General features: G+C 50.2%; 13 protein-coding genes across 13 annotated transcripts in view; 5 read left to right on the top strand and 8 right to left on the bottom strand.

The window, feature by feature from the left end:
* Positions 1-344: 344 nt before the first annotated feature.
* Positions 345-1,407, bottom strand: EPUS_04255 (mitochondrial 2-oxoglutarate/malate carrier protein; the record flags this gene model as incomplete). The annotated part of the gene is made up of 2 exons (XM_007803351.1): positions 345-393; positions 443-1,407. 2 exons carry the CDS (start codon positions 1,405-1,407, stop codon positions 345-347), a joined length of 1,014 nt encoding a protein of 337 aa, XP_007801542.1.
* Positions 1,408-2,994: 1,587 nt separating this feature from the next.
* Positions 2,995-4,191, bottom strand: EPUS_04254 (uncharacterized protein; the record flags this gene model as incomplete). Its single annotated transcript, XM_007803350.1, has 1 exon — positions 2,995-4,191. One exon carries the CDS (start codon positions 4,189-4,191, stop codon positions 2,995-2,997), a length of 1,197 nt encoding a protein of 398 aa, XP_007801541.1.
* A 1,843-nt stretch (positions 4,192-6,034) lies between these two features.
* On the bottom strand, positions 6,035-6,334 carry EPUS_04253 (uncharacterized protein; the record flags this gene model as incomplete). Its single annotated transcript, XM_007803349.1, has 1 exon — positions 6,035-6,334. The coding sequence occupies one exon, from the start codon at positions 6,332-6,334 to the stop codon at positions 6,035-6,037; it is 300 nt and encodes a 99-aa protein (XP_007801540.1).
* A 78-nt stretch (positions 6,335-6,412) lies between these two features.
* Positions 6,413-7,006, bottom strand: EPUS_04252 (uncharacterized protein; the record flags this gene model as incomplete). The annotated part of the gene is made up of 1 exon (XM_007803348.1): positions 6,413-7,006. One exon carries the CDS (start codon positions 7,004-7,006, stop codon positions 6,413-6,415), a length of 594 nt encoding a protein of 197 aa, XP_007801539.1.
* A 1,076-nt stretch (positions 7,007-8,082) lies between these two features.
* On the top strand, positions 8,083-9,258 carry EPUS_04251 (uncharacterized protein; the record flags this gene model as incomplete). Its single annotated transcript, XM_007803347.1, has 1 exon — positions 8,083-9,258. One exon carries the CDS (start codon positions 8,083-8,085, stop codon positions 9,256-9,258), a length of 1,176 nt encoding a protein of 391 aa, XP_007801538.1.
* Positions 9,259-9,465: 207 nt separating this feature from the next.
* On the bottom strand, positions 9,466-10,851 carry EPUS_04250 (uncharacterized protein; the record flags this gene model as incomplete). Its single annotated transcript, XM_007803346.1, has 1 exon — positions 9,466-10,851. One exon carries the CDS (start codon positions 10,849-10,851, stop codon positions 9,466-9,468), a length of 1,386 nt encoding a protein of 461 aa, XP_007801537.1.
* Positions 10,852-11,834: 983 nt separating this feature from the next.
* EPUS_04249 (uncharacterized protein) lies at positions 11,835-13,038 on the top strand (the record flags this gene model as incomplete). The annotated part of the gene is made up of 3 exons (XM_007803345.1): positions 11,835-12,039; positions 12,123-12,261; positions 12,318-13,038. The coding sequence occupies 3 exons, from the start codon at positions 11,835-11,837 to the stop codon at positions 13,036-13,038; spliced, it is 1,065 nt and encodes a 354-aa protein (XP_007801536.1).
* A 1,062-nt stretch (positions 13,039-14,100) lies between these two features.
* Positions 14,101-15,757, top strand: EPUS_04248 (uncharacterized protein; the record flags this gene model as incomplete). Its single annotated transcript, XM_007803344.1, has 4 exons — positions 14,101-14,280; positions 14,811-14,841; positions 14,946-15,347; positions 15,399-15,757. 4 exons carry the CDS (start codon positions 14,101-14,103, stop codon positions 15,755-15,757), a joined length of 972 nt encoding a protein of 323 aa, XP_007801535.1.
* A 28-nt stretch (positions 15,758-15,785) lies between these two features.
* EPUS_04247 (uncharacterized protein) lies at positions 15,786-16,247 on the top strand (the record flags this gene model as incomplete). Its single annotated transcript, XM_007803343.1, has 1 exon — positions 15,786-16,247. The coding sequence occupies one exon, from the start codon at positions 15,786-15,788 to the stop codon at positions 16,245-16,247; it is 462 nt and encodes a 153-aa protein (XP_007801534.1).
* A 986-nt stretch (positions 16,248-17,233) lies between these two features.
* EPUS_04246 (uncharacterized protein) lies at positions 17,234-17,860 on the bottom strand (the record flags this gene model as incomplete). Its single annotated transcript, XM_007803342.1, has 1 exon — positions 17,234-17,860. The coding sequence occupies one exon, from the start codon at positions 17,858-17,860 to the stop codon at positions 17,234-17,236; it is 627 nt and encodes a 208-aa protein (XP_007801533.1).
* Positions 17,861-18,501: 641 nt separating this feature from the next.
* On the bottom strand, positions 18,502-19,726 carry EPUS_04245 (uncharacterized protein; the record flags this gene model as incomplete). Its single annotated transcript, XM_007803341.1, has 3 exons — positions 18,502-19,267; positions 19,330-19,487; positions 19,538-19,726. The coding sequence occupies 3 exons, from the start codon at positions 19,724-19,726 to the stop codon at positions 18,502-18,504; spliced, it is 1,113 nt and encodes a 370-aa protein (XP_007801532.1).
* A 513-nt stretch (positions 19,727-20,239) lies between these two features.
* On the bottom strand, positions 20,240-22,202 carry EPUS_04244 (Mitochondrial Rho GTPase 1; the record flags this gene model as incomplete). Its single annotated transcript, XM_007803340.1, has 2 exons — positions 20,240-22,140; positions 22,193-22,202. The coding sequence occupies 2 exons, from the start codon at positions 22,200-22,202 to the stop codon at positions 20,240-20,242; spliced, it is 1,911 nt and encodes a 636-aa protein (XP_007801531.1).
* A 2,081-nt stretch (positions 22,203-24,283) lies between these two features.
* The window catches only part of EPUS_04243 (uncharacterized protein), a gene marked incomplete at both ends in the record, with an annotated part of 2,482 nt that continues 1,540 nt past the window's right edge, over positions 24,284-25,225 (top strand). The window contains 3 exons of the mRNA XM_007803339.1: positions 24,284-24,326; positions 24,386-24,489; positions 24,553-25,171. Coding sequence (XP_007801530.1) covers positions 24,284-24,326; positions 24,386-24,489; positions 24,553-25,171 — 766 coding nt within the window. The remainder of the gene's footprint in view (positions 24,327-24,385; positions 24,490-24,552; positions 25,172-25,225) is intronic.

The raw sequence follows: 25,225 nt of genomic DNA, 5'->3' as shown, positions 1-25,225 counted from the left end.
TCACAAGCTATCACTAGCGCATGAATGACATCAATTAGTAGTAAATGCTCCTAGCGTAGTAAGTTACAACCTTCGGACCAGATTGGCGCTGAGCTCGGTCCACCTAGTTGAGTTTTGGCGGAGGACCTAGAGTTGGTGCAATATCGCAGAGTTTTTGACAAATTCGAGGATTGCTTTGGAAAGGATGTCTACTTGTTCAGAACCATACCACCCGAGGAGAATTTAGGTTTAGCTATACGGTTTATATATTCTCTGTTCTATTGTCCAATTTCGAGCAAAGATATGGCAAGCCTCGATAAGCATTTTCTTTCTCCCTCTTTCTTTACAGCATAACGTGAGCTTATTCAAGCTGTGATCAATTTCAGGTAATCGGCGACAATTAACGTCACCATGCTGACAGCCAGTTAGCATCTACCAACGGGATGAAGCTAGGAAAACTCACGCGTGAGGAGCGATTCTGACATAATAGGTCCCGAAACCTCGATAGAATCTGAGCCAGCCTTCGTCTCGTATCACTTTCCGCGCACAATCCAATAATCCACTGTATGGGTATTTTCCATCCGGTCCTTTTGATTGTTTTTGCAATCTGGTCTTGATGAAGTCGAACGGCAGGCTGAAGAACGAGGCAAAAAAGCCAGCAATTGCAGATGCACCGAATGTCCTCGTTGACTCAGACAAAGATGGTGCACGTTTCCTGAGTTGTGCTTTTGACTCGGCAAAGAAACTCAGTTGGCCAAAATTCAGCGCCATTGCCCGGATCACTGTCGGATATGCACCTGCCCATAGTGCACCAATGCCTTCTGTCGCAGTGATTCGTTTCAGAGCATCGAAGACTGATCGATAATTTGCACGTTTGTCTTTTGGCTTCAGCCCATCCGACTGCATTCGAATGAGAGCGAGATCAGCAGGGTTGCCAATCATAGCAGCCAAACCGCCAGCCCCCAGACCCGCAGCAGCTCGCTCGGCGAACGTTATGTTTGTGCCTCTCTTCTCTGCGCGTGCAGTCAGTATGTTCTGAAAGGTGTCGAAGAAGCCCAAGCGAGCCGTTGTATAGACTGCTTGACGGAGCAATCCTGCACTGAGACCGGTATACAGATCCAAAACCTTGCCTTGTGCAATGATGTCTTTTGTGATGGTGAGAGGGCTTGGTCTGGGCCCCGTCCGAACACCTTCGCCGGCAAGCTGAAGACGGACCTTGATCATATCAATGGGTTGAATACACGCGGTCGCAATCATGCCTGAAAGGCCGCCGTTGACGAAGGGTAATGCAGCCCGCACAATTGGCTGGTGAAGAAAGTCATTCTTGGCTTTTTTAGGATTGTTGACAGCTTCAGTCGCAGCATTCTCAACCTTGGTAGCCGCTGATTTTGCGGTGTCCTTTACACGGTTTGCAGTGGGCGATGACATGTTGGTACGGGAGAGGGTTTTGAGATCGAAAGGGTACGAGCACGCGGGTAGGCAGACTTCAAGGAAGTTTGTCGTCAGCACATTATGCTTCGCTTTGAGATACTCCAATGATCCGATTCTTGAACACCCACTTATTGTCCGCCCAAACTGAGCACGAAAGCAGCAAACGTTGGGACGAGTAAAGATGCTAATTAGACTTACGATGGACCTCAAGCCTCTACCTCTAGCCAGCTCTCCAACTCTATCTCCGTGGAGCTGCACTTCAGTACAGCTATTGCCTCAGTGCACGCTGGATCAGGTTCCGGAGGTCAATCGCACAGGCTTCCTGGGATTCACTGGTGCTCGCTTGAGCGACGACAACGATGAGGAGGGGCAGTGATATGGAATGTTCCTGCAGAGTTGAGGTCAGACCGCAGGAACCAGACTTCACCGTTCGGAGCACTGTCTGTCTTCCGAAGGTCAGCAGCAGTAGCTTGAGCTGGTGCTGTGCAAGCCGCACCTACTTTGTTACGGTGGTTCCAACTCCGGCGATGCGGGAAAGTGGGCGTTAAGAGTGCGGGGAATAGCTCTGATTGGATAGCAAGGGGTTTCAATTGACCCTCCAAAGGAAGTATCCTAGCTTAGTACGGAGTAGAAAAATTTATCACGCACCCCACAGAGTCCCTATGGTGGTTGAAGGATCACCCTCAGGCTCAGTGTCCTCTTCCGAATTTGGGGGTTGTTGAAACCCCAATGATCCGAAACAGACCGGAGGGACCCCACCGCACCCCGTTGGTTAATTCTTTGTTGCTTTCAGCCTTCTTGGACACAATCTATGCCCTTAGATGATTACTATTGAGACTTACAGCCCAGAAATGATTGTGGTAGTTACGTCCACGGTCCAATACTTCCGTTGAGCTGGATATCTACCCTGGTTGCGAGCTACGTTCTGTTGGCTCGAATCTTGTCGTGCGGGGCAGGGAGGTTTTGGCGGGGTCTCAGGTGGGAAGGCCACCCCCAAGAACAGTCTGGGATTAACTGGGGGGCGCCTAACGTCACTTTCCTTCATCAAATATCGTCTGATTCTTTGTTCTTACGTAGTACATCTGTGCTTCTTTCAAATCTGATCAAACCCCTCTAAACCACGATCACAATGGAATTGGTCAATCTCCTCAGAGTGAACCTCGCTTGGCACGTTAGCTCCACGGACCCACAAGGATAGTTATCGATTGCGGTAGCATAGGGACTAAATTAGAGGGCTTCGGGCACGAGCACGGACCTGGCAGTCTATGAACTAGCCACTTTCCACCAAGTGGGCGATCATTTGGAAAGATCAACAGATATCAGTGCTCCGGGGAAGTGGTCACCTCAGCCGCGTCGAATTATATTATTTGGTCCATATTTTCACCAGTAAGGCTGTTACAAACGCAAGCTCGGAGATGTTATCGGTAGATTGGAGGACTTGAGACATCGAGAGTGGAAGACAGATCAAATGGTGGATATCAAAACACAATATGAAAGGTGGCCAGCTAGATTCCAGTCCTTACAAGTCCGACAAGCCCTTGAAGAGGTGGACTGGGTGATGTGCTTCGCTGACATTGGCTCAATCTAACTCGATGCGGGCTTCTTCCGCAGCAATGCTTTGACATTGAAAGGTTTCTTCAATTCTTTCACCCGTCGCAACAACTCTTTCACTTTCGTCTCTCGCTCCTGTTCTCCCAATACGGTTGGTTCTTCCTGCTGCGTCTCGGCCGTGCCATCAACAGTTGGACGATGGGCAACTTCCCTAATCGTTCTTGCAACCAATACCCAAGCCGGTACCATTGTCTTCTTTTCATCCCACCAAGTTTCTGTTCTCTGAGCACTGGCCGAGCGCCAAGGGCAGTACTCTAGGTGACTTTCGACTGCGTCCAATTTTTCCATAATTGGCTGTTCTCCTCTATAGAGCCACAAGCCCAATGATCGAAAACACGCGCGACATTCTACAATGTCTTCTCGATCTGAAGAGGATTGCCATCCACACATTGCCAGCCGTAGCGTATCTTGATGTGGTATTTCTAGCTGCTTTTCGTCGAATCTGAATTTGATCACGCCCTCTGTCGGATACTCGAATTCCCCCACTGACACGTGCACAGACGGAACGTCAAGGCCTTCAAGACTATTGTAACGCGCCTTCAACGTCTGTATTGTGCTTGTAGTATTAAGAAGGCCGCTGATCCGTTGTATTGATTCGTCACAACCCCGGTTCCTCCAAGGACACGTCTGGGCATGTCCAGTAATGATCATGTCACTGTATTTTTCCACCAGTAGCCGATGTCGTAGCATAGCCGCAGTAGTGAGATCCTCCTCTTCTTCGATGTCTTGTCCAGCTGACTCCGTCGCGGTGGCTTCCTCCTCTGCATCTAGCTTTACCAGAATTTGCTCACTACAAGCCCTGCAGCCTACCATGTCCGTTTCGATACACCACCAGCCACGTTTTGCCCATGCCACTGCACTAATTTCCTCCGTGGAAGGAACATGCCATTTGGTTATAGGCCCGAATGTCTCCAGTCGTTCGAGAAAAGCTTCGCGACTGGAAGGGAGGTAATTTGCTGTTTTTGGCATTGACGCAGTAGATGAATTCTTCGATGACATGGTTAAATGATCCATTCGTCTCTTCTTGGCTGAGTTGCTGGTAACAAGAGAGTGGGTGGATACGCTGGTTTGAGGGGGTGTTCCAGGAGGAGGTGGTCGTGAGTTCGCATGGTCTTTGATGGTTTCAAGAATGCGGTCAAACTTTCTCTTCTTGGTTTCAATGGCGTACATAACGAATGGTGCTGTTGCCAGGCTCAAAATTCTCCACAGTGTTTGCGAGCTGCCGGACCAGTTGCCCGAGCAGAAGATCTGCATGCCAGCTAATGTTTTCATTCGGCTCGGCCCGCTGTTGCAGCACCGTGGCGGCCTCCAGTCCTCCCCAGAAAAAAATTCAATGGCAATTTCTCATAAGGAAAATACTGTAGCAGCTCTATGCGTCTTATCACAATGTACGGACCTTTCAACTTCAGCTGACTCGAATTCTTCAATGTTGGTGTGTGTGCAGCCGCCACAAACGAAGGAATTAGATGCTTCTATTCCCTTGATCTTGATCCCCTCCCTAACTGTCCTCTCCGACATATTCATCCAGGTTCATCGGACATGGTGATACGACTTTCGGTTTTCTAGCTATTTTGCTCGAGAAATCTTTCCAATATCATGAAGAAGAGTATCTATGTAAGCCAGAGTACTAGTTACGCGTATAATTGAGGTGAAAGGTGAAAAAGCACAAGAAGCGGTAAGAACAAGTCGATGTTGGATTTGAATCGGCGATCTCTTCTTACTCCATTTAGTGGCTTATTAAACTAGTAGAACATCTACTGGCTACCGACTACTATCTACAGCTGTTCGTGTGAGGAGGAGGGGGTTCCCACGTACCTGGTAATGACCTTCCAGTCCCAACGCCTTTTGCTGTGCCTTTGCAGTTGCTTGCCGGCCTTGGTCAATGTCCACTGGCTATTGAGCGGGTGACTGGTGCTAAAGGCACAGGTTCAACACCTACGCCACTGCTCACAATCTGGGGCTTTTTGGAGATGGCTTGTCGAAAAATATATTATATACCATTCATCAAATCCCACCAGACAGCCTGACTGCATCGCACACTAAATGACTATTTCAATTGCCTTCTGTTGACACTACCCATATTTCTGTGCCTGATTCATTCTATAAACTGGTCAATACTAGCCCACGATTATCCAAGCAAATTAAGTTATTTTCACGTTTCCTACCTTTTCACCTCTACAATTTCTAACTTTATCTCTTTCTCGTCAACCCAACTCCTTTTATTGTTGTATGTGGCCTCCGATATTCTCCTCAAATTGGCCGTTATATTACTCGCTGAACGGTCTTCTTCATTGTATTTTGAGTTTTCGATTTCTGGTGCCAGTGGCGGTGGCTAGACAGCCAAGCACTGTCACGTATACTGCTAAGCCCTGCAATGGCCCGATTATCACAATGCGGCAAGACATATCCGCGGTGCCAGCGATGGACATTCAGAGCCAAGAGTCCTGGCTACGCAGCCAATAGCTCAATTATCCTTGAAAATGACTGTGAGAAGAACCGGAGGGGGGGGAGAGTGCTGTCGCTGCAGCTTAAGGAGAGGTAGATTTCAAAGGCTGTTTAAGAGGTTTCTGGTGAGTGGAACGGTTTTGATGAGGAAGTGGGCTTACTGTTGCAGAGTATGCTGGTTCATGCAGAGTAAGTCTATTTTTCGATCCACCTTTGCCCTCGAAAGCGGGCTAACCCCTTGCGAACGACGGCAAGAATGTCCCGTAGAAATACTTCACCGTGCCCCATTTACTTCAACCTCCTCAATCTCCAAATCGAAATCAGGATGCGGCTGATCTGGCAACTTCCTCGGCAACTTCAAGCACGAAACAAAGCGGATCGTTCTTGAACCGAGACGGAAGATCGTCCGAAGCAGCCAAATGCCCCAACTAGTCTGCGGGTTGAAAATGTATGGTCCATAGCCGCCAAGTGGTATGCTCTGGGCATTCTCTACATATGAGCGCAGTCTCTTCTCATACATCTCAAATGCCACCAGATTCCGATTCCTTGACAATTCCTGAGCTAGTACTCAAGCACCTATGATTGCCAGCTGATTTCCTTCGCCGGTAAATGGAGATGGGGCCCAAGCTGCATCACCAAGGAGGACCACTCGGTTCTGAGACCACTCCTGAAGTTTGACCTGCACAAGCTCATCGGAATAGAAATTCTCGGCTCTCATCATCAGCTGGATGACCCTTGGTGTTTCCCAGCCTAGGCCAATGTAAATTTCCGCGAAGGCTTCCTTTTGCTTCAGTCTGTCGCCAGCAGCATTTGCTCGACGTAGGTTGGGAACGTCGTCATGAACGTGGATGAGGTATACCGATGTCATCTTAGATTCCTTTCCTAGTGGCCGCATCCATATAATTCGCCGGCCTGTGAAATGACATAGTTGGGAATAGGGCCAGTCTTAATCTTCTCTAGGGATGGAGAAGTATGCAACAAAGGCGCCGACTGGCTTGAAACAATTGAGCTCCTCGGGCGAGCCCATGACGAGCTGTCTCGTGCGTGATCTTACTCCATCCGCACCTACCACCAAGTCGAATTCCTCGGTCGCGATGGTTTTGTCATTTCTGTTTTCTAGGTCGACGATAATTTTGTCCTGTGTTTGTCTCAGGCTCTGTATTGTGGTCTCGAACTGGTAGGTGACATTGGTGGATCCGTCGGCGGATTGGAGGAGAATTTGAGTCAGGTCACCCCGCAAGAGTTCGAGGGCACCTGTAGGACTAATGCCACCAACCTCCAAAATGCCATGTGAACGAGCTTGCTCGTCGACAAGATTGAATCCCATTTCACCAGTCTTCTTTTGGTTGAGCTTGTCAAGGACGCCCATCGACTTCATAATCATCAACGCTGGTTCTTCAATTTCGAGGCCTTGTCCAGCTGTCTGTTCGGTTTTCGATCGTTCGACGACGACCACATCGAAGTCATGTTTGGCGAGCCAATAGGCTAATACTGAACCAGCTACACCTGCGCCACATATAAGGATTCTTTCAAATGGCATCGTGCGTGTTGGTCGTTACGCTGCAGGATTGAGAACTTGTATTCTGGCTGTTTTGTAAGATGATGTTGTGCAGAGGATTTGGTGCTAGCTATACAACACTGCAGTACGGAGTTATGGGGCCTTGGCGCCTGCGGCGTTATTCCATCCGAACTTTGCATTTAGATTTCCTAGATAGCTACACACTACAATCCACGCATTGAGCCGATACTGCTCCACAGAGTCGTGCATCAGAAGTTGTTAAAATCCGCTAAGAGGTAGCATACCAAGAATAATATCATCCCTGTAAGCGTTATTCCAAGCCTTTCTGGGTCGAAGCTTATATCCAACCTAAAATGTTACAAGAGATGCCACTTAATATGACCCCTAAGTAACCACTTTTTTTTCTAGGATTCTTTGGCTTCAAAATCAGACACTCGAACGCCAGGGGGCCATCTAATGCAGTGCCCCATTGCTTCAGGAGTCAGCAGGCCCAGAGCTTATAAAGGTGAAGTCAAATGAAATAGTGACAATCAGCCCGTAATTTTTCTTGACCTCAGACCTGCCTGGCGCACTCTGACTTAGTTAGCGACCAAGCCAAAAGAGCATGGCTGTGGGCTGAGGCAAGCCCAACTGGGTGTCAAGGCGCGGTCAAGATTTGGTGCATGATACTGTAAGACCCGACCTCATGAACCATCATTTTCACCGTTAGATGCCATCTCTATTCCACTATCCACCTTTCGTGGAGCCATAATAACAGCTGCTGGACCACTGGAGTGCCCGCCACGAAGAAATGAAAGGCGTTACTAGCTAATGGCACAATGGGCTGCGCAAGCTCAAAGTGCAACACGCGTACGATGTACTTTTCACAGAAGCTGTTCATACCAGCAATACCGTTCAAAGTGAGCTGAAGTCCAGTAGCTCGCAAAACAGATTGGTTACAAGCAATCGCCGAGTCAAGCTTCATTGACAGAATTGCCGACGGAGACCATTAGCAGATTCGGTACGTTCAAGTTCCAGCCTCCACGCGTTTCAGTAGTCGAAGATCCCTGTAAAGAGGGTATTACAATCCACAAAGCCACTTTGCCAGGCGAGAAAACATGTCGGCGGAAACTGTTGTGCCAGCTCAGGCTGAGAGTTGCAAGCTCGATTCTCAGAAAACCATGGAAGCGACCTTGCCGCTGGATTTTGACCGTTTTGGTCATTCTGAACTGTCGGACGAGGAGCGACTTTTGTATGACACGTGCAAGAGTCTGTCTTCTTCACCATTAGCGATCGACGAATACGATCAAGAGTACCTCGAAGACGCATTTCTGGCACTCGAGGACAATATTAGTTCACATGTTCCGGGCAGCGCGGATCACCTAAATTTCAATCTCCCCCAAGATGCTCAGCCCAAGTTTGAAGCCCCTGATTCTGAATTTGGCAGCGACCCTTTCGCGCCTGACGATGCTGAACATCAGGACCAAGATCATATACATCTCTCTTCTCCTATAAACTCATGTCGTATCCCTTCAAGTCAGTCAGCCCAGATTGACTTCCTCAGTCCCCAAGTAGACTTGGGGAGTATGCTACCACCCTCATACCAAACTCCTCGCAAATCCTCATCCACGGCGAATACGCCAATAAGGTTACCGGACCCTCTGCCTAACACGCCAGACTCCGGCCCTATCCACAAACACGCCTTACCAAAAGGACCATCTACAGCGCCATTTCTCCGTCCAAGCTTCCCCAGACCAGTAGCAGCACGATCACCCATCTCGAATCTGACCTCCGAAACACGAATTCTGACCTGCTTCCGTACCGCCGAGTACCTACGAGCGATCTCTTCATCCAGTTCCGCTTCCGGACTCCTCATAGAGCTATACGCCTTTGTAACATCGAGCACCAGGGTTGGCAGGGCCCAGCACTTCACGTTCGCAGACCTCTTCTTCCCGCAACGGCCGCCACATCTCCATGGCACCTGCACAACCTGGCAAGACAGCGAGCTCCACGAGGACGACACCAGACCCTTCCTCGACACCACCAGAGGGCACGGAAGATTATGTCGCGCGATTGTGAGACCTAGGAGGTTGACTGACCCTTATGGCGTCTCGTCGCCTCTTGTAAAGAGATCTCCCGTCGAGGGAGGAAGTCCTGGTCGTGAAAACGGAACCGGAACCGGAAATGGAAAGACAGGTAGACCCTCTGCTCTCAGATCTGAGATCGAGGTGCTCAATATATGGGAGGCGGCATGGGACGATGTGGAGTATGTTCGGGGCATCGTGTGTGCTTGATCATTGGGACATGAGGTGAATGAGATGAGGGCCCTTGCTGTATATGCTGAACGGAGGGCTATCTGACTGGAACCTGCTCCTGTAAAAGTCATGTACAACCATAATGAAGAAAGATCAGAAAGTGCGAGTGGAGCATCGAGAAATAGAAAATGTCCAGACGACTTACAAAGCTCATGTTTCTAGCCATAACAATTACATTGCCTAACTTCAATCATCCTCCATGTCCTCATCTAACTGCGTCTGCGGCACCACACTTACGCCGCGACTCTTACTCCTCGCGCTCTCCATCTTGATCTCCAGCGCACTCTTCCTCTTCCCTTCCTTCGCACCCGTCCTCGGCGGGCTCGACCCAGGACCAACCCGCTTCCTCTGCGTCCCTGGCGCTACTATCTCATCATCATCCTCATCCTCATCCGAGTCGTCGGAGTTGGAGTCCGCCTCACTAGTCCGGGCTTCCATCTCTCTCGCCTCCGCAGCCTGGATCCGCTTCACTTTCCGCAGCAGCAGCGGGTCGGGTTTCAGATCCGCTTCCGCAAGCATAATTGAACACACGGGGCAAGGGATGGTTTTGATACGGAACTCGGCCGTCTTCCTGGACCGAGCGGCGTTGTTGGGGGCCCGGGCGACTTCGGCGGCTTGCGCCTCGGTCAGCGGCAGGAAAGTCTGCGTCCGCTGCAGCATGTCCATTACGCCGGGTCGGTCGAAGGAGTGCGGGCATTTGGTTGAGCTGAGCGGGTCCGTGAAGGGCAGGAAGGTGATGGGGCATTTGATGGAGATCTTTTCGCGCGCGATTTCGATGTCGGATGAATGACCGGGGTCTTCTTCGTTTGAGGAGGCGCCGCGGTGCTGGCGTCGCGTTCGCTGGGTCTGTGGTTGGGTGCCTGGTGCGATGTAGGAGCCGTTGATGTCTTCTTCGTTGGCGAACCAGAGGGAGTGGTGCGGGATGGGTGGACCGTCTTCACCGGGGTTTTTGGCATCGTAGACTCCCCGGTAAAAGCCTACATAGGTGTTGTGTTGGGAGTAGCGTTCTGTGAGGGTTTTGGAGCACCATTTGGTGGCTACGTCTTCGGCTGCTCTCTTGATGAGGGTGGAAGGGGCGTCTTCGGGGGCCGGGGCGGCTGGGTATGCTGTTGCTTCGTTATCCTCGTCGTCTTCGCCGTCGATATTCTGCGTTTCTTGCTGTGCAGTTGCAGCAGCTGCTTCGGCTTTGCGCGCTATCCGCTTCATGATCTCGGGCAGGGTATCGACCCACGTCTGGTCGTCGACGACGGATCGTACGCCATTGTCCATCATTCGAGTCAAGTCTTCAACCTTCTTTCGAAAGTCTTCATATACCATCTTTTCTTGCCCATCTTCCTCTTCACCATTTGCTTCGGCTCTTCTGCGCTTCCTTCCGTACTCCAAAGTGTAATTAGTACCACGATCGTTGAGTTGCACTGCAACATTGGCAAGCTGGTCGGCTGCCTGAGCGAGATGATGGTTCAGCCTTTTGGTAATCTTCTGTTGTCGCTGGAGATCTGCAAGTGCTTTTTGAGCCTCAGCGTTGAGTGGAGCGACTGGAGGCTGCTGTGGTACTAGAGGTAGGGCCGGCATCATGTAAATGAGTGAACAGAGGTACTTGTTGTATCGAAAGTGTGCTTCTGGCCCCCCCGCGATCTTTCCGAACTACTGGTGTGACCGTGGGAGGTAGACGCGTGTGCCTTGGACGCGACATACTAGTGATTGTGGCTTACAGCGGACCGAAGGTTGCGCTAAGCTACTATGGGCTACAGCACGTTCTGCGAATGCGAATGCCAAGCAGCACCTTGGTGGAAGTCAGTGCATGAAACAGTAGTAGGAGACTGTCAAGTTTTCACACAATCATGACATCCTTTGAGTATCGATCCGGACTTTACTTCCGTGCCGCTGGTTCGGGACTCTTCTTCATTAAACCTTACCCCTCTACATCTCCCTTCATGTATTTGCTTTACAGAACCGGGGTCATCCTCTCAGACCTACCTTAGAATGGATAGTTGTATTCTCTTGGTGCAGCACCAGCACTGAAGGAGAGCTGCATTACATCGCTTTGGAGTTTGTAGTATGTAGTTTGGAGCTTACAGCCCATCCTCAACGATGCTATATCTCAAACCTTTTTCGCTCATCGCTGAACACTACATGCTGTATCAAAATACGTGTGACTTTTTGGTTGTTGGTTTACTACTTACCTAATTGGGCGGAACTGGATCCCGGCTATCCAATGAAGGTAGAGAAGATTTACTTCGCTGGCTGTGGTTGGTTTCAGAGCCCAATGGCCAAGACATACAGAGGAGTCCCATAGTACTAGTAGTTCAGCAGATGAAACCGAAAGCAAAAGACGGTACAATGCTGAAGGCGCCCAGTGGCTGGTATCCCGAAGCATCCGACTCCATCAGCTCGTAAAAAATTCCTATAAATCAAAACCTTCTGTCTTCAAGATGTTATCTAATATGCGAAATACCATTCAATTCTGAACTCAGACATTTGCAAAAGCATAAGCAGTGTTCAAGCCTCCTTTGTTAATTTCTAACTTTCGCTGTTCTACTCAGGCTCCCAACGAAATGTCCTCAAGCTCGCGCCCTACGCAAGCAGCTGACTCGCCGGCTAAGATGCCATATCCTCCACGCAGGCTTGACGCTCAACAGAGATACGATGATGTTGCCCGCTCCGAGGAAAACTATAAGCGGGTTCTCGATTTCGAGCTGCAGTGGGCGGATAGCCTTGTTCGCACAACGGAAAGCATCTATCCGCCCGATAACGATACAGGTAGGATGCTTGTTTATCTTGGTTCATACAATGCCCCGAACAATCTGCTTGTATGTCAACCCCCAAACTGACCTCCTGTCTAGCGGGGGGAGCACGTAGCCACAGAGATGGGATGCTTCGTGCGCAACAAAGGCACGCTGAATCGCGCCAAGAACGAATGAACAAGAGTAGAGGTAAATTGGAGCTTCAGAAAAGATTCAATGAGGAGGCAACTTTGATGAGGTAAGCTACCACAGACCTGCTGAAAACCCATAGATTCGATATTGACGATTCGCTAGTTGGGTCGAAACAGAGAGCGGGTCTGATGCAGTTAACATTCCAGAAGCAGTCGCTGAAGAAATCGCTCGTCACAATTTTAACACTGCAGTGTGGGATCAGAACCTCGCCGGAGCAACTTTTTATCCACCTGAGAGTGCAAATGAGGCCGCAATGGCCAATAGAAGGTTGGTAGCCATTGCGGATGCAAGAGAGGCCGCAAGGGTCAGTGGAAGGGATTCCATAAAGATCAGATCGACTGCTCACTACAGAGCAGGACCAGGTGGCGGCTTAGGGACAGGTACGCCCCACATAGTGAGTTATAATCGGAGAGACCCAGCGGAGGCCAGGGTATTAAGTCCAGAAGAGGCCACAATAATATATGAAAGACAGGCCGCAGTGGGCCAGGCAAGACAGGCGGCGATCAGAGAGGCAAGAGAGTCACCAAGGACACATCCAAGATGGGCCGTAGAGATGACTCCGCGAGAGACCAGCTATACAGATCCAAGAGGACTTCAACGGGTCGCAAGCACGAATCCGAATTGGGCAACAAGGCCCGATCCAAGACAGCTCACATATGACAATCAAGAAGTCCCAAGCATAGATCCAAGAGGGGCCACGATTACTGCTCCTCAGGCACTATGGAGTACGAATCCCAGGAAGGCATCGAGCACCAATGTCAAGAGGGCCAAGAAAGGAGGATGCTTTAGCACGTGCCTTGGCGAACCGGCAACAAAACCATGATGTATCTTGATAACCTTTCAAATTCACGACCTACCCTCAATTTGGTTGTCGCTATGCCCGAATTGTCGGCAGCTGTATTCATGTTCCTCTCCCCATGGTCCCAGGAGCAGTGCGTGTCTAATCCCTAGAGGAAACAGCCGGTCAAGAATAGAGTTTCCCGATGCAGGAGTCTGTCGGTTGTATATTTTTATCTGATATCGACTCTCTTTCCCTTGTCATGCTCCATACTCTCAGGTAGACTTGTTCTTCTCTCTTAGTGGTATCTGATATTGTGTTGTGTTCCTGCTGAACAGCAATTCAGGCTTTGCTGGTATGGTGCTGCGAGTCCTTCATCTGGCAAATCCTCTGTCGGTAGCTTGCGCTGTCCAATTTCCTGGCTTGCTGCAGTCCAAGCGGCTCCAAACATATGATGATAATGAGTGTTACTGTGGGAGGTTCGTGCTTGGTGAGGTAGATATTGGCGCAGATTGTTCAATCATGAGTGCAACACTTGGCCGAACAACTACGGAGTAAAGGGCAGTGAATGAACTGTCAAGTGTCCGATCGGTCCGAAGCCCGAGATCGTTTGGAGATTGTCCACACTTGGCAGGTTCAGCCGAAGCTTATCATGTCATCTTTTTGGAAGACATCTTCTGTTCCAGTCCAATCACTGTGCTCCCAGTGTCTTGTGGGTATTCCTTCAGGAAAGACAGCTCTTAGATTGGTCCATCGTGCGAACTGCCAGCCGCTGCTGTGTGACCTCCATTGCCAATATTTCACGCTCCTGTCTAATCAGCTCAAGTCGCCTCTCATCAATAGTCATCTTTCTTGCATTGGCTCAAGATGATCACTCCACTTGCTACGTATGTACTTCGAGATGCATCTCAATTCGCGGAAAGCATGTCGAGACCTGTGGAGAGCCTTGGCTAGATGCATATCTAATACGCGACCGGACCCCTTTGCTATCCCTGCCAATTTATGACAACAAGATTCACGATCTTGCTCTCCATCCGGCCTGATCCTCTCTTTTTCGATCCTTTGCCTTCTGCCTCTCCTTGCCTTACTTCGTAGAGTCGCATCACCATGGCTAGCGAGAAGTACCAGCAGACGGAGAGGAAGATTCCCGGCAATGTTCAACAGCAAGATACTTCCTTCAATCAGACTCCTCCGATGGACGTGGCGGCAGCCCATGAGAAAGGATGGAGCAACACAAGCCACGATATGGCCGACATGCAACGCCTTGGCAAGAAACAAGAGTTCAAGGTATAGATGTGGCGCCCACTCTGTTTCTGTGCTTTGGTCCCACTGAAACTAAGATAGAGAAACTTCAACTTCATATCGATTCTTGGCTTTGTTAGCATTTACATGGCAAGCTGGTTTGTGTGTACACTCGACTTCTTTTTATGATCTGACTAGGTCTCGCTGCTCGTGATAGGGAATATGTCTTGGTGTACGTTCTGATATGATGAATTTACTGCCCTGGCTTCGCTACTCATCTTCTGATCTTCTTACAGATCCTTGAGCGTAGGCTTCAGTAACGGGGGCTTCGGGGGTCCGTATTCTATGCCATTGCCGAAGTCTTCTGACACCCTCATTTACCTGGAATAGGTCTATTCTGGACGTGGTGTGGGACAGTTCTTTGTTATTCTACCGTTGTAGCCTCGTTGGCCGAACTGGAATCTATGTAAGACTAATCACGAATCCGACTCTCCTCGAAAGCCTTGTCCTCGAAGCCACTGCGATTCAGAAGCGAGGCCATAATTTTTCTATTTGAAGACACTGACACCTCTTAGGGCGCCAACGAGTGGTGGCCAATATCATTGGGTTAGTGAATTTGCGCCTGCGAGCTATCAAAAACCTTTGAGCTATGCTGCTGGTAGGGCTTGCACCAACCCAGTCGGGCCGGTAAAGCTGACATGTCTTCCAAGGTTGGATGAGTTCGCTCGGTTGGATCGCATCCATAAGTTCATCGATATACATCGTCTCGGCCCAGATTCGGGCAGCGATCAATGTCACGAGTCCTGAGTATGCTTTCACCAATTGGCAGTACACGCTGATGATGCTTGCATTCCTGATCATCACCATATTGTTCAACACATGGGGCGCCACAGTATTGCCATTGCTGGAGAGCATTTCTCTGTTTGGACATCTTGCCGGATTCATCATCACGTTGATTCCTCTGTGGGTTTTATGCTCAAGGAACCCAGCAGCTGCAGTCTTCACGGAAGTTGTCAACAATGGAGGATGGAGCAATACCGGAACTGCTTGTCTTGTCAGTCAAACTACAGTTATATTTTGCCTTCTGGGTTCGGACAGTATCGTCCATATCTGTAAGTCTCATGCAAGGCTTCCGTCAGAAATGATTGTTGACATTTCTACAGCGGAAGAGGCTGAAAATGCCTCTCTCAATGTTCCACGAGCTATGTGGTGGAGCTATCTTGGAAATGTCCTGATGGGCACCATTATGCTGATCACAATGCTATTCTGCATCGGCAATCTTGACAGTGTCATAGACTCTGATGCTCCATATCTGGTTTTATTCACCAATACAGGGTCCACGGCTGTCGCACTCTTGCTGTCTGTTGTCTTGTTTATCCTCATCTTTGCGGGGAACATCACCTGTCTGGCGACGGCATCACGAGAAACATGGGCCTTTTCACGTGACAAAGGCTTTCCATACTCAACATGGATATCGAAGGCGAGTCTTGGCCCACGAATCCATACCATCTGTTTGATATAGACACTAACCGTAAGTGACTTGGCTTTAGATGAACCACAAATGGAGGGTCCCATTCAACGCCGTCTACCTCACATCCTTCATCGGTGGGATCTTCTGCTTGATCAACCTCGGCTCAACCTTCGGCTTTAACATCGTCGTCTCTCTGACCCTTCTCGCCCTGCTTTCAACATACATGATCTCAATCGGGTGCGTACTTCGTAAGCGGATCTTGAAAGAGGACCTTCCCCCAGCACGATGGAGCCTGGGAAGGCTCGGACTTCCAGTCAACGCCTTTGCCTTCTGTTATTCCTTTTTCGTCATCGTGTTTTCGTGCTTCCCCACCGAGCTACCTGTCGGCCTGGACACGGCGAACTGGGCACCTGCGGTGTGGGCGGGTGTGCTCTTGATTGCGCTCGCGGCCTATATCATGCATGGGCGGAGCCACTATACCGCACCGGTACTGTTTGTTGAGGGCCGGAAAGCGGCAGGTGTAGGATTGCAATCTACATAAGAGACAGATATGACAGATATCACGTCGTGAAGCAAGATAAAATGAGCGGATAGATGGAACTGATTCCTTTGGTGCCGTAGACAAGGATGCTGGGCCAGCGAATACTGAGATTCGCGCTAAGCTGTGTTACTATTACCACTCAACTGTCCTGCCTTGCTTGTACATTTTCCTGACTTCAGTAAAAGACGCCGAGTGCATCAAGGGTGCCACCAGATTCTTCGATAGAGCAGGGAGAAACGTCATTTGCGGGATGATTGAGACGCACCCGGACCCGGAGCGAGTTGTGCATAACACACAAGACAGTCCTGACCAGGAGTAACTGAGAGTTGTAGAATATAACGGCTATAGATGTAATTGAGGCCCTGGTGGTGAGGGGTTCACGCTCAGCATTCTCTAGCTGGAAGCAAGTCGATTAGAGATGGTGAAGCCACTCCAGAGGCACAACATCATCCAGGTCTGAATGAGCATGGTATGAACCAGATCATCATCATCAATGTACAGTGTGATTGCGTCGGAATACTCGGTGGAGGAGAAGGAATGGTACCTAGGTAGGTTGGTACCCGTAGTACATGACAGATCTCGTATCGCCGTAGTACCATACCACGTACTGTACCGGTAATGGTCATACCCATACTACGGGCATGAGCTTCCATACCTACCGGTAAGATACAGCTTCATTACAGATGTCGTAGTTGTCAACATCAACTTGACTCCAGCCCAAAACACAGGCACACGTACTATCAGCTTCCTTTACAGATCCATCATCATCATCATTTGACCCCAGCAATCACCAAGCAGGCCACCAACCCGTGCTCTACGCTCCGGAATTCCACCTCCCGCTACTCAACCCTCTATCTCTCGCTCAACAAGCCCCAAACCCTCACCCTCACCCTCCTCCATCCTCACTCACTCTCTCAACACAGAACAGTACTCGCGCGAAGAGTAAGTGGTCCCCTTCTCCCCCTCCCCCCTAATTTCCCCTCTACTCAGCAACCTCTCTGCCCCCCTTCCAAGGACAGGCTATCTGTGTACTGAAATGTGCGTAAAACAGCCCAGACCGTCTCATGACGACCTTTCTCGGCATACAACTTGTTGAGTAGGAGAAAACCTCGAGGGCTGATACCGGAGGTAGAGATGGCATTTGGCGAGATCCGAGAGATGGTTTGTTTGATGTGGTCCAGGTCTACCTTGTTGAGAGGTTTGCCAAAGCATTTGCTTTGGAAGTCTTCCATTTTGTGGTGGGTCGGTGGCTGGGCGGTCCGCGTGTTGTTTTGGGGAGCTGGGGGCGGTGGGGAGGGGAAGGAGTAGAGAGAACCGGGAATACGAGTTGCGCTGCTGGGTTTGTTTGAGGGGATTGGAGTTTGGGTTGTGTGTATGTGTGTGGGAGGGTAAATGGCCGAGATATTGGCAGGATGGACACCTGCTCGGACACGCACCTGCACCTGCACCTGCGGATGGCGATGGGAGAGGAAAATGGAGACCAAAGCAAGAAGAAGAGCGTGCAGTGCAGGCCAGGAGAAGAGCATATTCTCCCATCCCGACACGACACGAAGCGATATACAGGAAGATCTCATCTCGCTTGTCACGGGGACCCTGAAGGAGGTCATGGGCATGCTATCTGCTACTACTGGACACATATTGTTTCCCCCCCTACTTTTTAGTGGGATTTCTCATCGCGCTGACCTGCCTGGACATGCACATGCACCTACACATGCACAGACAGCTAACTGGGCTATCCGGTCCCCGACCCCCTTGGAACCAAAATATCTGCCCTCTTCGGGTCTGCTCCCCTACCGGAATCATGATCATGATCACGATCACTCACCTTCAATCTTATCGTGATTTCAGCCAATGATAAGAGAGAGAGAGAGAGAGAGAGAGAGAGAGAGTAACAGTGTGGAAGGGGAAGGCACAGCGGAGATCAGAATCCACCAGTGGTATTCAGAGATCTTAACTACCATTAGCTGCATAAGTTGCTGAAGTAGCTGGCTGGCTGTCACTCTTCAGCTGGGTCTGAGTGGCACTCAGCGAGGTGCTGCAAAGGGCCAGGGAGTTTGCGTTTAGGAAAGGGAACACTGTTAGTACACAGCAAGTCAGGACCAGTACCAACGCCAACACGCCAACCACCCGATGTCGTATTGTACAGCGTCATAATGATAAGCGCTAAAGATATACTCGATCAACCAAAACCCACTTCGTTCCTCCTCTGGTCGATGTCTCAATCTTTCAACCACAACACCACCAAAAAGCTGTTCTACCAAATGGAATAGCCCCCATCCACCCTCAGATCCGCGCCAGTACAAAACCTGCTTCCCTCACCAGCCAACCAAACCACAAGCCCATTCAATTCCTCCACGGCCCCCAGTCTCCCCATTGGCGTCCTCTCCTTCCACATCTCCTTCTGCCCCTCCAAAGCCGGCACTCTGTTCAACGCCGTATCCATATAGCCGGGACTGACCGTGTTGACACGGATGCCGTATTTGGCCCATTCCGAGGCCAGAGATTTGGATAGTTGGATCACGGCAGCTTTGGACGCGTTGTAGGCGGCTTGGGGTTGAGGGTAGTTCACTATGGTGCCGGACATGGAGGCGATGAGGATGATGCTTCGATCTGGAAGATCAGCATTGGGGGCTGGATTTGTGGGTGTGGGTGTGGCGGCGATCATGTGTCTGCCGACGGCGCGGGCGATGCGAAAGGAGCCGATGAGGTTGATGTTGATGGTCTTTTCGAAATCGGACATCTTGTACGCTTCGGCTGGGATGTTGGAGAATGCTACGCCGGCTGAGTTGATGAGGATGTCTATCTGACCTAACTCCTCAGCGACCTGTTTGACTGCGGAGTCGACGCCTTCCTCATCGACAACATCGACGTTGTAATACTTGACCGGAATGCCCGTGGAGGTCGAAAGAGCCTTTGCCATGGACTCGCCAAGTGTGGGCTGGATATCGAAGATGGCTACTGCCTTGATCCCGGATTCGCAGAGAGCTTGAGTCATGTTTAATCCTAGGCCTCGGGCGCCGCTGTTGCAGACGACATTAGCATTTGTGTTCCATATCTCGCCAATCCTAATGTAAGAACTGACCCGGTGACTATCGCCACTTTGTCCTTCAGTGCGAATCTCTGGAATGTAGGTGAAAGAGTGGTGATCACCTGCGATGACAAAGGTTGGGTCATCCTCATCGAGGATTCTGCGGCCGGGTCACAGCTGTAAGGGCGCAGTGCATTCTTGACAGACGGACTCTAGAAAACATCAATAACGTGAGCAGACTGTGCGTTGGGACTGTCCGCACGTTTGAAGTTCCGGTACTAGCCAGGAGGACGTCTGCAGTTGTATGCTGCTTGTGAAACCGACGTCTGGATTTTGATTCGGACTCGATCAACGGAGCAACGCCGCTCGAAGGCGGATAGAAGATGCCGGCTCCATGACTGCGGTAGCGGCGCCGAGCTATTTTGGGTAGCAAGGACGCACGGCTTAACATGGTTCGAGACAGCATAGTAAGCATTCGAAGAAAGAGTACGAGCGCTCTTCTAAAGGATGGGTTCAGGAGGTGCGAAATAGTCTGTCGTTTGGTTGATGCTCTTGAAGCCCCTCGAGAGAAAGGTTCAAGTGCAAAATGGAAACACAGTGATACAGATAGACTTCAAGAGAGTGTTGATGCTTGGTGTTGATATTTGTTGATCCAAGTGGTTGTGAAGGTCGAGATCGCTGGTCTTCTGGAAAAATCCAACAAGGCTTCATGGGTTGGATGGGAGAGAAGGCACGATCTCTTCTGATCTGCTGCCTATGACACCGAAGAAGGAAGTCTCGCGAAGCAGTGGTGCCTCCTCAAGCGGAGTTCAGGCCAATCCTGCGCTGCTTTAATGAGTTCGCATCCACATGGAAGGAGCTGTTCCTACTTCTCGAGTGCTTGAAGTGCCACTGTCAATGCAAGGTAGAAAACCCACCGTTACGGATGGCAAGATGTTTTGCAGAGTTTTCAATTCCGAGAACGTCAAGCAGCGTTGCCGCTGGTTGCTCGACGCCAAATTACTACTGCTGCAGCACCAGCACAGACAACAGCGCCCAAAGCGATTGCATAGCTCATCCACTTAGCATCATTCTCTTCCTCGAGGCTACGTGGGAAGGCTGTAGCTGGCTCTAGGGCAGCTTCCGCAAGAGTGACAAACAGCTCCTGTATGGAATGCCAGGTCACACTTGTGTGGAGTGGTGGGCCTTGAGGCATCCTTTGGATTTGCGCGGTATAGTGATCTGGTTGTGATTCGGCTCGCTGGGTAGTGCGGTCCAGATCTGCCTTCAGCGCAACATACACAGCCGGCAAATCTTCAAGGTGAGGATATTTAGCTCTAACAGCGGGTATATATGAGAAGGAGTCCGGATCTGAGGAGTCGTAGGTGTATGCAACCACATCGCATTGGCTCAGAAGCTTGCTCTTGTTTTCAAGTATGGCCGGCTCAAGCTCACCAAGCTCGTTCAATATCAGGTAGCATTGCCGGCCACCAGGAAGCTCGACAGTGTTCACCGCAACACGAGGCTTGATCGTCGGGTGGTAGGTGGCACTAAATGGCCTAGCTAGAAACGCTTCAAGCAGGGAAGACTTGCCAGACCCTGAAGCACCAAGAACGTGGCAAAGGACAACATTACGACCAGTCCTACCTGGACGTTGACGCCGCTTGCGCGCTTTAGTCAACTTCAATGCGGCGGTTGTTGTCAGGTTTGATCGGTCTGAAGACTCAAACCCTAGGTATGCGAGGTATTCCAGGGTTGTCTTAGGAGATGTAAATGTAGTCATTGACCATTGAGCAAGCCAGCCTTGCAGAGTGACATGACCAGCCTCGTTGCGCACAGTGCACGTAGGGAATGCATCTTCAAGCCAGGATGATGGGATGCCAGGAGTGGGTGCGAATAGCGAGGCCAGCTCGGTATCGCTAAGCCCGCCGTCATTGTCTCTGTCCGAAGTCAGGAATAGATCGACGAAGAAACGATATCCGGCGGGCGATAGCTCGGCAGATGCGAAATCGGGTACGCCAAAGTTTGGGTGAAGAAAAGATTCTTGCAAGGACAGGCTATCTGTGTACTGAAATGTGCGTAAAACAGCCCAGACCGTCTCATGACGACCTTTCTCGGCATACAACTTGTTGAGTAGGAGAAAACCTCGAGGGCTGATACCGGAGGTAGAGATGGCATTTGGCGAGATCCGAGAGATGGTTTGTTTGATGTGGTCCAGGTCTACCTTGTTGAGAGGTTTGCCAAAGCATTTGCTTTGGAAGTCTTCCATTTCTTTATCATTCAAGAACCCGTCCTTATCTTTGTCACACAGGTAGAAAACTCTTTGCAGAGCTGCAATAGCTGCAGGCTTCAGAACTGACTCTTTCGAGTCAAACAAGGGAGCAATTGGATGTGTTACAGCTTTCTGACAGAGGAAAAATGCTTCATTGACATTATAATGCTCGCGGGCGCTTGTTCGAATGCAGGAGTCTATTTCCTTGAACTCGGCCATGACCGGCAGCATTTCTTCCTCCACTATTTGTGTTGGGGTACCATTGGCCGCGAGATCTGATTTGTTTGCACATAACACCACTGGTACATTCACCCCAAGCGAGCGGAAGTATGGTAGCCAAAACAAAGCAACCCTCTCATAGCTGTAATGATCCGCGTATACCAGGAGTATGACATTGGACTTTCGTATCTCCCGTGCAAGATTTGGTCGCTCCTGAGGCAGAGCCGACGTATCAACAATGGTTGTCGTGACATTCTCGGGGGTGCCTAAGGTGGGAGGGATTGTAATCTGTGGAAGTACTGGCTGAATGCGGTTGCTGACAAAAGTATCCTTCACCAGGCATGTGATTAAACTGGACTTCCCGCTGCCCTCGTCGCCGCAAACAACAATTCTCACTGCTTTGGAGCGCCATCAGTACCGGAAGAATACCGCGAAAAAATTGCGCACCTGTAGCCATTGCAAGGTTGGTATGCGACAGCCTACGTTTGTTAGCAGAAGTAGACGTAAGAAAGAAAAGGATGTGGACAGAAGCCTTGGACGCTTGATTTCTATGGATGAGCAATACTTGATGCGGAACGGATTAGCGGAGTGTGACACTGAGAAGCAAACAAGCGCCGCAGACAGTACGTTCATCTAAAGACGTTGCTGGTGAGTCGGCTGCTTGCCAGCTCGGACGAAAGGCTTCATGCCTGAGTCATCTGCGAAGGTGCTTCAGCAGCTTGGTGCTGAAATTTGTGCTTCAAGTTGCTGGGAGCGCACCTGCACCGAGGAACAGCGGAGGAATGCCAAGGTGCCAAGGGCCTCCGGGCCAAGCCTACCCCTATTTGAGTCAAGATTGCAGTGCCAGTCCGGGTAATCAAGGAGGGACCACAAATTGAATTCTTTTGGCCGGTCACATTGTCCTACACAGTCGTTCTTGTTACGACTAAACATTCGAAATATGGTACGAGACGTAATAAAATTCTACACTGACCAAGAATGGCCAGGTAAGAAACCTGTAATCAAGAAAACGGAGGTCATAGCCACCCACTTCCAATCCACTGTTTTCTTTGCAATAGACCTGCCACTCAGACCTTGATCAGTCACTACAGGTAGCAGACCTTGTTAGCAGAACCTAGTCTTGACGATACGAGGTCTTTTTGCTGGTCTTCGTCATTGTGGAGTAGCCTCATGTGCGTATGCAAGTCGATATCAAACCCGCATCCGCTCCTCTACCGCTTCCATCCCTAATGATTTGCCGAACCGAACGTCTCTCCTATCTTTAGAGACACTGGATTTTCGTGGTCGAGGCTACATACTCGATGGCAAACCAGCCTTAATCATGGATTTTGACACCTTCAAAAACCAGTGCAACATCGCACACGGAACGAGACAGCATATGCTCCAGTTTTGTAAGCGAGTCTTCGAGAAATAGCTCTGATATCTGATAGTCTGTACGGATTTGAGGTACGAATGGTGTATTGACGGCTGCCAGGTAAGTGAAGATTAGGATGGTATTCGGGAATGGCTTGAATGGGGTATATTTCGAGACAGCTTCTCCAAACTCTTCTTGGTGCTTCAAGCTCGTTCAAAATGCCTGGGGCTCAATCTATCCCTGGTCGTCTTGTAATGATTCTGAAGCATTACTCTTGCTCGCGGTGTTCTCAATATGGGCAACACTGGCGTCAGAATTTCCTACCAGTATTTTCAGCACCATGCTGTGGCCTCAGTTAAGTACGTTGATGATGCGCAGTAATCGCAGCACATTGCGGGACTCGAGAGTTGGCGATGTTATGAGATTCGATGGCAAGCTGATGGACAACTGCGGCCGACCTTCCGTATGACGGCGAGATGGTGAGTGTTGGTGGTTCAATCGAGCTGCAGCGACGACGACTTCGTAGCAAACAGGTTCCCGCGGAGAATAGTAGCTGTACGTCGAATAATTTGAGGTTCGGTGATACTAATTCGTCCTTGGTTGCAAAAGTTCTGGACCGGAGGACTACTACAGTACTAGGCATAAGTAATCGTAGCACGGCGCTAGTAGCAGCTAGTTCGGATACAGCGCCACATCGATGTCTTGAAGCTTATTTGGCCATTCTTCATATCGATTGGCCACATTAGTACCGCTAACTGTTCAAGGCTTAGATGTCTGGTTCGCAGCCTGTTTTGATGAAAATATACTAGCGCCGTGCTACGAATACTTATGCCCAGTACCATAGTAGAGCTGTAGCCTGCTAATTCCGATTTTGCACCGGACAGCCTCGTCCCAAAGGATGACATCGTCGCCGAGCATCTTGCGCCGCGTCAGTTGATCGACAGGATGCTCATGCGGCTTTCATCGACGTCTCCGGAACCATCTTTGAATGCTCTACTACGTACATAAATCCCGGGTCAAGTAATATACCTACTACATACGGAATTCCACTTTCAACCGAGCCTGCCGACATAGCCTGCCAACAGAGCCTGCCTCTTCCTCTCAGACGAACCAAAAACAACAGCTTCACTGCCATCCGATTTACCGAGCACACATATTTAGCATCCGGTAACTTACTGGGCAAGATGCCATTTGGTATCAACAATCCTCTGCCCTCTTCTATGAGGAGTATGTACATAATCAAATTCAATTTCAATACGAGCCAGACGGAGATTGACAACCAGCAGGCGAATGTAAGAAGGCCGGCAAAATATTGGCATCCTTCGTCGACCCTCGGCAAGCCTTTGGACCAGACAAGGTCATTCCACCACAGATTCTGAGCAATGCAAGAGTATGAGAGAAGTCACCGAACGCACATCTGCACCTGGCTATGGCACGCTGATTCAATCCGCAGGGCCTGGCTATAATAACCCAATTCAAAGCCGGCTTTATCGGCACTGCTCGATTTGGATCTGGCATCGTCGTTGCTCGACTGGCTGATGGATCGTGGTCAGCTCCGTCCGCTGTCGGCACCGCCGGCGCCGGTTTTGGCGGACAGATCGGTTTCGAGCTCACCGATTTTGTCTTCATCCTGAACGATGCGGCGGCCGTGCGCGCTTTCTCCCAACAAGCATCCATCACACTAGGCGGCAACGTCAGTATAGCAGCAGGGCCGGTGGGCAGAAATGCCGAAGCCGCAGGAGCCGCAAGCTTAAAGGGCGTCGCTGGCATTTTTGCCTACAGCAAAACAAAAGGTCTATTCGCAGGAGTATCACTAGAAGGCTCCATGCTAGTTGAGCGGCGAGACGCCAATGAGAAACTCTACAACGCCAAAGTCACCGCACGACAATTACTTGAAGGTTCCATCCGCCCACCCCCAGCGGCCGACCCGCTCCTCAACGTCTTAAACTCCCGCGTTTTCTCCGGAAACGTCAACACCAGCAGCGACGCCATGTACAACGACATCCCCATCTACGACGACGCGCACGATAACGTGGTATGGGAGGGCCGAACAGGCCACGGCTACGGCTCCGGTGTGCGACGAGATCGCTCCGGCACCACCGGCTCCCGCGACGACGACTACGAGT

This window comes from Endocarpon pusillum (genome assembly GCF_000464535.1).
Source record: "Endocarpon pusillum Z07020 unplaced genomic scaffold scaffold218, whole genome shotgun sequence".
Taxonomy (NCBI): domain Eukaryota; kingdom Fungi; phylum Ascomycota; class Eurotiomycetes; order Verrucariales; family Verrucariaceae; genus Endocarpon; species Endocarpon pusillum.
The sequence above is the reverse complement of the archived record's forward strand: the minus strand, read 5'-3'. Positions and strand labels throughout refer to the sequence as shown.